Source organism: Centropristis striata, chromosome 24 (genome assembly GCF_030273125.1).
Source record: "Centropristis striata isolate RG_2023a ecotype Rhode Island chromosome 24, C.striata_1.0, whole genome shotgun sequence".
Lineage (NCBI taxonomy): Eukaryota > Metazoa > Chordata > Actinopteri > Perciformes > Serranidae > Centropristis > Centropristis striata.
The window spans coordinates 16948261-16959806 of record NC_081540.1 but is presented as its reverse complement, the minus strand read 5'-3'; the positions used below and the strand labels follow the sequence as shown (position 1 = coordinate 16959806).

General features: G+C 38.1%; 1 protein-coding gene across 1 annotated transcript; it reads left to right on the top strand.

The window, feature by feature from the left end:
• The first annotated feature begins 1309 nt into the window (after positions 1–1309).
• LOC131962589 (coiled-coil domain-containing protein 14-like) lies at positions 1310–11185 on the top strand. The gene is made up of 11 exons (XM_059327537.1): positions 1310–1547; positions 3254–3300; positions 3399–3474; positions 4440–4512; positions 4606–4698; positions 5753–6901; positions 7960–8077; positions 8169–8254; positions 8956–9099; positions 10550–10652; positions 10810–11185. The coding sequence occupies exons 1-11, from the start codon at positions 1512–1514 to the stop codon at positions 11183–11185; spliced, it is 2301 nt and encodes a 766-aa protein (XP_059183520.1). The 5' UTR covers positions 1310–1511.
• The last annotated feature ends 361 nt before the right edge of the window (positions 11186–11546 follow it).

Below are 11546 nucleotides of genomic sequence, written 5' to 3'. Positions count from 1 at the left end.
TGAAGTGACCCACAGATACTGCTCATGCCAATTTTTTATGCTTGTATCACCAAATAAACCATTATTTAATTTAATTGCGCCACTAAGGTGTCGGCCATCTTGAAAAATGGCCGCCATCTTACAATTTCAAAAGGCTCGGACAATTTTCTTGTTAAGTGACCCATGGAGACTGCTCCTGCCAATTTTTATGCTTGTATCACCAAATAAACCATTATATCATTCAATTGCTCCACTAAGGTGTCGGCCATCTTGAAAAATGGCCGCCATCTTGGAATTTCAAGTAACTGTGGGTGGGTTATTGTCAAGTGACCAACAGAGACTGCTCATGCCATTTTGTATGCTTGTATCACCAAATAAACCATTATATCACTTAACTGCTCCACTTAGGTGTCGGCCATCTTGAAAAATGGCCACCATCTTAAAATTTTAAATGTCTCGGACAATTTTCTTGTCAAGTGACCCATGGAGAGTGTTCATGCCAATTTTCACGCTTGTATCATAAACTGAAAGATTATATCACTTAGCCGCTCCACTACAAACAAAACGTTCAAATAAATTGTCATTAACCCATTTAGGCCTAAAACGGCTTTTGCCATGATTTCAAAGTTCTGGAAAAGTCCCATGTTGCATCGTGACACTCCCACATGTATTCTGATGCATTTCATTGGCCAAGAGACCGAAAATAGGTGAAAAAAAACTATACTACAAAACGACGTATCCGCTTTCCCGGCTTTAATGGTAGAATAACGCAACAGCACCCCCAGTTTTAACGGTAGAAATGCGGTAATGCTTTCCCGGCTTAATGAATGGGTTAAGTGAAAATACAGTGAAAGGGTCAAAGTTATGAGACCAAACCGCTAAACGTCCTTTTTTATATCTATATAACATTATATATAATTTTTTTGACACGTTGCCGTGGATATGCATTGTTCTGCGTCTCTCCTGATGACGGCTCGCCTTGTTAGTGACCTGTCAATCAAAGGTAGCCACACCCCAAATCATATGATTTATGTCTTCTATTTTCTTCTAAGTCGAGCCATTATTTTAACTATTTATATCTAATTGTCTTGAAGAAGATTTTTTACTAGTGATTGAGACTATAGTGTTGTATATAAATCATAGATATAAATATATGTATATAATACCGGTTACTAAGGCTCATGGGTGCTGTAGTCTTTATATTAGTAACGTTGATAATAACCATAGACTGTATATAAATCACAGATAAATATATGTATATAATACCGGTTACTAAGGCTCATAGGTACTGTAGTCTTTATATTAGTAACCATTGGAGACCATCCTCAGCTCATGAAGCTCCGCCCACTGTGGGCGGGTCCGCTATTTGAGTTAGTCCGATTGGTCAGCTAGACGTTTTCCGTTTAAATCTTCTGCTTCACCCGGAAGTTGTAGAAAGTAAATAAAGCACGGAGTTTAAACTTAGCAGCTATCAATAATGCACCGAGTCAAAAAGTCTCCACTCTGTTAGGTAACAGAGAGAATTCAGATTAATGTCGTTCACTATGAAAGGATCGGCTAAAAGCAAGGTAAGACCTACACTTGACTTGATAAGACACGAAAGCTCAGCAGCTGTTTTAGTGTCTCTAGATGTGTAAAAGTTTCATCTAAAGACATACACAGTCAGACCAAGGTTATAATAGTTTTGGGTTTTTCATTAGTTTTAGTTTTAATTTCGTTGGCAATTTTTGTTTTCAAATTCAGTTAGTTTTAGTTAGTTTTTAGAGTGAGTTTGCTAATTTTAATTCGTTTTTATCTTTTGAAAAAAAATGCTTAGTTTTAGTTTTTTTCAATTCTATTTTTTTTTTATGTCGTTAGTTTTCGTTACCTATAATAACCTTGAGTCAGACATGGTTTATTCTCACAAGTAAATCTATAGTGTTGTAGTTCAGTGCAGTTCCGTGGGAAGACTTCTCTAATATAAAATATGTATAAGTGTTAAGAATGCTAAATGCATGCCTTTAATGTGTGATTTCATGACTTAATGATAATATTTGTACAAGGCAAATGTTTTTGTATCGCATCATTTAAGCACAGGGTCATTCAAAGTGCTTTACAGAGGCATAAAACACCATAATAATATAATATCATCATATAAACATAATCAGAATAATAAAAAAAAATTAAGCTGTATAAGAAATAGAATAATAAATAAAAAAGCATTCTATACAACATTATAAAATACAAAAGTTTTAAAATGAAAAATCGTAAATAAAGATATGTACAAATAGAAATAAAACAGGAATATGGAAATATAGGAATACATTTTAACTAAATCATGATATCAACAAATATTTTTATATGTAACAAAGCAAGTGACAAATCGAATGAATGCAGACATATTTTGTCCATAGGGCTGGGCGACATGGGCCGAAAGTCATATCCTGATATATTTAGGCTGAATATTGATATATCCTGATATTTTTATCACAAAGTGAGAGCAAATGTTCAGTTAAAGTCAAATATGACATGTCACATGTCGTTTCATTTAAACTTTTTATTTAAGTGAACATAAGTACTGTATAACAACAGGAGTACCTTTTTTCAAATCAAAACTCCATAAAGTGCACATTTAGATAAAAAAAAAAATATCTTAAATAAAAATGTTGGAATAAAAATATTTTTTTCTAAAATAAATATATTTATATGAAAAAAGAATACCGAACATTACAAAAGAGCTAAATATGACAAACCCTAGTAAGGGCAGCATTTATGTATAAAATATATATTTTTTTAACTTTATCGATATATGCGATATGGTCTATTTCCATATCACATTTAAAAATATCGATATATGTTTATAACGATATATCACCTAGCCCTAGATTATTTTATGAGGCCAAACTCTTTCTACTTTGCTGTGTCTGAATACATTCTAGCCTACCTAATCACTGTAGCCTGATGGATGAACAAATCAAATTAAAACCTTATGAATAAATAGGATATCTTGTAGACCATACTGCATGATCCAAATATAGTATCATTTGATACAATTTTAAAGTTTCATTATATTTTGGGCCTGAAATCCACACTGACTCCACCCTTCTGATGGGATCAGTATAATCGAGTGTTTTTGGATCAAAGTGATCCCAATCCTACTAAAAAGTTCTAAAAAACCCAAACTAAAGGTTTGATCTGGATCAAAACCAAGATTAGATTACGTGATCTAATGCGATTACTGATTGATCAGATCCTCCAGTACTACAGCTGTAATACCAACAGCTTGTCCCTGCAGGTGGTGACATCAGGGAGGCTGACAGGAGGCAGAGTGGCCAGGACACGGTAACACTGCTCCTCTTTATCATCTGTTTACTCTACATACTTGTTTTATACTGTAGAATCCTGTCCCATCATTCTTACGTTGTCCTCTGTGTTGTTAGAGGGACCCCAAACCCAGTTCCAGCGGCCCCCCCTGAGCCAGCCTACTCTCTGTACTCTACAGACTCTGAAGACCAGGTGACAAGCTTCACTGAGTTCAATTCAATCTTTTTGTGACATTGAAACACACAGATTAGGCGCGTTTCCATTAGGTACTTTTTCCTCTAGTGAACCGCTATGGGTGTGGCGTGGCAGAGACGATCCGCCCAACTTCACCGGTTAGCAGCTCAGGTAGCAGCTCAGAAAGTACCTGCCTCGGGGAGGTACTTTTTTGAGCCGCTACTAAGTGGGGATTTCGCACATGCGTGTTTCATTTGCAGACTGGACGCTGGGGGGGTTAACATCTCCTGCTCTGACTGCAGCTGGGAGAGACCGCTGCAGGAGGACTGGGCCACTTGTGAGTGCTTTGGGGTGGCGCCTGCTACTCGTTAAGAACAGTAGTAAAAAGTCTCCAAAAGTCTCCAGTAAGACCAGAAAGAGTCGCTAGATTTGTCGCTAGTAGCTTTTTGAAAAAGAGTACATAGAGGGGTCTGAATAGTCGCTTAATATAGTGACAAAGACGTTAAGTTGGCAACACTGCTTGCCGCGTCGGTCTGTTGTCACATTAACTCCGTTGGTTAGCTGCTAAAAAAGTACCTGTATGAGCTTTGTTTCCACTAGGGTTAGGATTAGGGTTGTCAAAACAGCTGGTTAGCCTCTGAAGCTAACATAGTGATGTTCAAGTCATGCCACTGTGGAGTAGTTCACTGTAGCATAACGTCGTTGCATTTTGCTTAAAACATCATAAAAGTGGTGTTCATTTGTGAACATTATCCTGCTGAACAAAACGTGTTAGTATCATAAACGTCTGTTTTCCTCAGAGCTTATTCTCTGCAATGATCCAAAATCCAATGCAAAAATCCCATAGGAGAATTCTCAATAGACCCCATGGCGATGCTAACTTCCGGGTTGGCCTACAAAAATATGTAATTTAGTTTCCTCTCTATAATAATAAAGGGTTGTTGATTTGATTAGTGTGGCAGTGAATGTGTTCTGTCCCTCAGGTCACTTCTCTCCATCAGGGTCTGGATCGCTGTGCTGCTCTGCTCAGCGACATGCTTCGGACTGAGAAGGCAGGTCAGTGAGTCTGTGACCATAATGGCTTATCTATCTTTATAGTGAATGTCTTGTTTGATTTATTCGATGAAACAATCTCATTCTTTCATAAAGAAGAAGCATCAGCAGGACGTCCCAGAGTAGCTAAATCCAGACCAGCTACCTTATTAGGGAAGAAGCCCATGAAGAGGTTCCCCACAAAGACAGGTAGGTGTGTGTGTGTGTGTGTGTGTTTATTTTAGCGATATGAGTAGAGAATAGATTAAGGGACTCCTCTCATTTAGCGATACGAGTAGAGAATAGAATAAGGGACTCCTCTCGTTTACCTATATGAGTGGAGAATAGATTAAGGGACTCCTCTCGTTTAGCGATACGAGTAGAGAATAGAATAAGGGACCCCTCTCGTTTAGCGATACGAGTAGGGAATAGATTAAGGGACTCCTCTTGTTTAGATATACAAGTAGAGAATAGAATAAGGGACTCCTCTCGTTTAGAGATATGAGTAGAGAATAGAATAAGGGACTCCTCTCGTTTAGAGATATGAGTAGAGAATAGAATAAGGGACCCCTCTCGTTTAGCGATACGAGTAGAGAATAGAATAAGGACTCCTCTCGTTTAGTCATTTTCTATGTCTCTTTTAAATGCTTTTAATGTTTTGTGTAAAGCACTTTGAATTTCCCTGTTGTTTAAAGGTGCCATTCAAATAAACCTGCCTGGCCTTGCATTGCCTTGATGAGTGTGTGAGGATTCGTTGGCTTATTTCAAAGATATCCAGGGGACTCCATCAAATCAAAAACAATACAGTGGTTTGCAGATGAAGCATTATGAAGCTATAGGGCATCAAACTCAGCAGCACAGTGACATCTAGTGGTGTATGTAAATGCACATGTTATTGTGCAATGCTACAGTAAAAATGATCTAGATTATAGTCCACAGAGCCTAGATATAAAGTAATTTAGTTGGCACAAAGTATAAATGTGTCTTGTTGGTGTGATGTGGCTCAGTGTTTGACTTTGTGATTGATATTTATTTATTTAACATTTAATATGAGCTTTTATTATTTTATTAATAAAAGGTTTCTCAGTAATTTTTCTCCATTCTTAACTGCTCCTACTACGTAATTTAGCTACCAGACTGTCAACGTTTTTGACACATTTTGAATCAATGAACAGTGACAAAGTGAGTGAAAGAAACATTTGTAGCATGCATGTCTACATTTATACTCTACTACACCTCCCTAATGCGTCACCTCCACCTCTAGACCAGAAGAGTCGTCAGACAGTCCAGCGTGGAGCAGGCAGCACCACCTTCAAAACTGATCCAGTGAAGCTCCATCCAACTCGGAAACAACCTCCAACCCTGCTGCAGTCTCGCCTCCCTCCGACTACCCCTAAACCCCAGCCCCAGACCTCCATCCTGCCACCCCAGCCCCAGACCTCCATCCTTCCACCCCAGCCCCAGACCTCCATCCTTCCACCCCAGCCCCAGACCTCCATCCTGCCACCCCAGCCCCAGACCTCCATCCTTCCACCCCAGACCTCCATCCTTCTGGCCCAGCCCCAGACCTCCATCCTTCCACTCCAGACCTCCATCCTTCCAGCCCAGCCCCAGACCTCCATCCTTCCAGCCCAGCCCCAGACCTCCATCCTTCCACCCCAGCCCCAGACCTCCATCCTTCCACCCCAGACCTCCATCCTTCCATCCCAGACCTCCATCCTTCCAACCCAGCCCCAGACCTCCATCCTTCCACCCCAGACCTCCATCCTTCCAACCCAGCCCCAGACCTCCATCCTTACACTTCATCCTCAGACCTCCATCCTTCCACCCCAGCCACAGACCTCCATCCTTCCAACCCAGCCCCAGACCTCCATCCTTCCAACCCAGCCCCAGACCTCCATCCTTCTACCCCAGCCCCAGACCTCCATCCTTCCACTTCATCCTCAGTCCTCCATCCTTCCACCCCAGCCACAGACCTCCATCCTTCCAACCCAGCCCCAGACCTCCATCCTTCCAACCCAGCCCCAGACCTCCATCCTTCCAACCCATCCTCAGACCTCCATCCTTCCACCCCAGACCTCCATGTCTGCACCCCATCCCTCCACCTCCACCCCTCCACCTCAGCCCCCCCCTCCTTCAGGCCAGCTGCCCCTCCCTCAGACTGTCTTCCAGGCTCATTCTGAAGCTCCACACACACACTGTGACAGAGAAGAGGAGGAGTTTATTCCTGTGAGAGACACTCACACACACTCACCAGTACACACCTGTACCTTGAAGTTGTCACACACACAGCTGGAGCCTGGACAGCCTGAGGACACACACGTGGGAGGGGACGGCAGTTCAGAGACAGAAGTGAGAGTGAAGACAGCTCAGTGTCTGCTGGGAGAACTCAAGGCTCTGATGGCTGGACAAGGTACAGGACACAGTCTGTGGTGATGTATAATATATTCTGATAGTAATATACTGAGGGAATGTCTTCACACTTGGTGTAACGTCCACTTAGACCTAATGAACTCATGAACTCATTCCATTTTGGCAGTCAAAGGTCAAAGTAGGGCTGGGCAATATGGACCAAAAGTCATATCCTGATATATTTAGGCTGAATATCCATATACGATGTATATCCTGATATTTTTAGCACAAAGTGAGAGCAAATGTTCAGTCAAAGTCAAATATGACAAGTCACAAGTAGTTTTATTGAAACTTTTTATTTAAGTGAAGTTAAATACCGTATAACAACAGGACAACCTTTTTTAAACTGAAAGCTCCCTAAAGTGCACATTTAAATAAAAAAATATCTTAAATAAAAATAGCCTATGAAATAAAACAGGCCAATCTTTTTCTGAAATAAATATATTTATATGAGAAAAGAATAACAAACAGTACAAAAGAACTAAATATGACAAACCTTAGTAAGGATCAGCATTTATATATAAAAAAGAAAAAAAAATTACCGAACTATATCGATATATGCGATATGGTCTAATTCCACATCACATTTAAAAAATATATTGATATATCTTTTATATCGATATATCGCCCAGCCCTATTATATACAAACATAAACATAAACATAATCAGAATCATCACAAAAAAATCGCAGTATAAGAAATGGAATAAACATAATAAATGTCTTAAAATGAAAAATAGAGATAAAATCGTAAATTAAGATGTACGAATAGAAATAAAACAGGAAGGGCAGCATTTATATTTATAAAAGAATAAAAGAAGAAGAAGAAAAAAATGGAACTATATCGATATATGTGATATGGTCTAATTCCACATCACATTTAAAAATATATCGATATATGTTTTATAACGATATATCGCCCAGCCCTAGGTCAAAGGTCAGTATGGGCTCAAAATCTCTTTTTAGCCATTACTCAAGAATTAATACACTAATAATTTCATGTGTGTGTGTGTGTGTGTGTGTGTGTGTGTGTGTGTGTGTGTGTGTGTGTGTGTGTGCAGGCAGTGTAGCAGAGAGGCTGCTCAGTCATCTGGAGCAGTCTCTACCTCTGATGAATGTTGGTGGTTCAAACATCCAGACTGAACCAGTCCTGCTCAGAGAGAACACTCAGCTCCGCAGGTAACACACCTCAACAAAAATCCTTTTTTTTTTTTTCAATTGTAGCCCACCCATGTGGGTACATAAGTGTGTGTGTGTGTGTTTGACCCAGGCGTGTGAGGATTCTGAACCAGCAGTTGAAGGAGAGGGAGAAAGCAGAGAGGCACCAGAACACAGAGACACTCTGTAACTCAGCAGGTACTGTGTGTGTGTGTGTGTGTGTGTGTGTGTGTTCTTGTACTTCCTACATAGTGAGGACCAGGACACATTTTTAACGAACAGAGTGAGGACATCCTCACTTTTTTTGAGATTTCAGACTTTGTTTTAAGGGTTCAGGTTACAATTAGGTTTATGTTTAAAAAAAGATAATTAATTTACTAAAACAGTTTACACAAAATCTACCCTTGCAATGCAACGCTATCTAAGTTTATGGATATGGATAATAAATGTGTCTTCTGTGATGTGGAGGAATCTATTGCTCATGCATTTTGTGAATGTAATGTTGTGCAGGATTTTTGGATGGACTTGAGAAATCATTTATCTAACTTTCTTAGTGTCTCATACCTAGTCACCAAAAAAGATGTTCTTTGTTATTTTACTCATTGTAACAAATCTGCTGAATTTGTAACCAATTTCTTAATTCTCTCTTGTAAAGTTCTTTATACACAAACACAGATTTCTCAAAGCTAAGCCAAAGTTTAAGGTGTTCCTACTTGAATTCAACTATCTTCTTAAGTCTCTCAGAATTGTATGTACCTCTTTTTCTTTTTTATTATTATTATTTTCATTTACTTTTTACTACTATTTCTCCTGATTAGTTCTTTGTTTGAGAATGACATTGTCTCAATAAAGACAAAAAATTAAATAAAAAAGAAAATGAACCCTGTATCTTTTCACAGTGTCCTCTCTGCAGGAGGAGCTGACCGAGGCTCAGTCCCGACTGCAGGAGCTGCAGGACGACCTGACAGAACTACGGAGAGCCTTTGAGGACACACAGAGCCAGCTGACGGACAGAGAGGCAGAGAACGCTGCCATGAAAACAGGTTCACTTACTCTTTTTCTTTTCTTTCCCCTTTCCTTTTAAAGCGCTGCACCTTCACTTAGGGCTGGGCGATATATCGATAATAAAAAATATATCAATATATTTTTAAATGTGATATGTAATTAGACCAAATGTCATATATCGATATAATTCTTTTTTTTCTTTCTTTATATATAAATGCTGCCCTTACTGAGTTTGTCATATTTAGTTCTCTTGAAATGTTCGTTATTCTTTTCTCATATAAATATATTTATTTCGGAAAAAGTTTGGCCTATTTTATTTATAGGCTATTTTTATTTAAGATATATTTTTATTTAAATGTGCACTTTATGGAGCTTTAATTTTTTTTTAAAAAGGTACTCCTTTAGTTGTACAGTATTTATATTCAAATATATAAATATATATATATATATATATATATATATAAGTAAACGGCTTAAATAAAACTACTTGTGACATGTCATATTTGCTCTCACTTTGCGATAAAAATGTCAGGATATATATCGTATATATAGATATTCAGCCTAAATATATCGGGATATGACTTTTGGTCCATATTGCCCAGCCCTACCTTCACTTCCCCCTAAAAGTCCAAACTCCTTACTTTTCAGATGTGATTTTGTTATTATTTACTTTTTTATTTTATTTACTAGCACTGATATTAAAACATCTTGTTATCTATTTTGATCCAATTTATTTTTTTAATGAAATAAAACCAGTAATCTATAAATAATACAATATATAAACTTGAGTTATTTCAGTAAAACGGCTGTAAAAAAAGAAAAAAAAAGAATGTATATATAATATGTTTCCAATGATAAAAATATCATTGTGACGTCAAAATTGGTGAAAATAATTGTGATTTCCTTTCACTGCAGTGCACTTTCGCTTAGTCCAAACTAACCTTATTTTTGAGATGTGATTTTGTTTTTTATTATTCATAATAATAATATAATAATTTTATATAATAATTAACATTATACGTAAACATTATAATAATAATTTTTATTTTTTTAAACTTGAATTATTTAGATAAAAAAAGCTGTATTTTATTTGAATTAAACAAAGTTCATAGAAATATCTATTTTTTAGAAATATCTTGTTTTTCTTTTTTGATCAAATTGATATTTTGTATTATTTATAGATTATTTAATTTCTTTGTTAAATGTAAAAAAAACCTCCAACGTATTAACGTATTATATCGGTAAAAATATGTAATAAAAATATATTTTTTTAGAAATAAAAAAAATGCATGAAGTTTCCAGTGGTCAATAAATCATTGTGTGTGTGTGTGTGTGTGTGTGTGTGTGTGTGTGTGTGTGTGTGTGTGTGTGTGTGTGTGTGTGTGTGTGTGTGTGTGTGTGTGTGTGTGTGTGTGTGTGTGTGTGTGTGTGTGTGTGTGTGTATGTGTGTATGTGTGTGTGTGTGTGTGTGTGTGTGTGCGCGCGCAGAGTTGGAGGCAGCTAGGAGCAGTTTGCTGGACAGTGAGAGAGAGAAAAGTGAGTTGGTCTCACTCTCCAAACAAAGACTGGAAGAGATAGAACACCTGAACAGGTAAGTCTGTGTGTGTAGTAGGGCTGGGCGATATATTGATTCGTTTTTATCTGGACATATCTTTATTTACGATTTTATCTCTATTTTTCATTTTAAGACATGTATTATGTTGTATAGAAAGCCCCGCCCCATTTCCCTTCTCCTCTGTCTGTTTCAGGATTCTTCAGAATCAGGATTCATCAGTGATTGACACTGAACCAACAAAACAACATTTGGGCCCAGCAGAGCCCTGCACGCACCGAATCACCCAGTTCCTGATGTCCCTGGAGCCCCCTGAGCCTGCAGAACGAGAAGAAAACACACTCGAGCGGAAGACTTCCGTCACGCTGAGCCAAAACTCTCATTTTAACCTATCGCATGGTTCGTGCGGGAGGCGTCTGTCCCGCTGTGAGTCTGTGTCGTCTGATTGGAGCGCGAGGTCGGGCTCGACCTTTGACACCAGAGACGAAGCTGCGTTCAGGGACGGCCTGGCAGCTCTGGATGCTAGCATCGCCAGTCTGCAGAGGTCTATTCAACTGGATCTGGGGAGGTGAAACGCTCTCAAATATTGTATTGTCATATTGTATTCTGAATGTTGCCATTTTTAATTATTTTATTATGTTCAGATTTTAAATAAAGCATTTTTAAAAAATATTTTTGTTGTTTGTGGCATTACTCCAGGCAGGAAACAGACTGCAGGCTGTCACTAAACACACTTTAACCCCCTAAACAAAGGCCCAGCCTATTTATGTTCTATGTGTCAAGGATATAATAGTTTGGGATTTTTCATTAGTTTTAGTTTTAATTTCGTTGTGATTTTTTGTTTTCAAATTCAGTTAGTTTTAAGAGTGAGTTTGCTAGTTTTAGTTAGTTTTTATTTTTTGGAAAATGCTTAGTTTTTATTAGTTTTAGTGT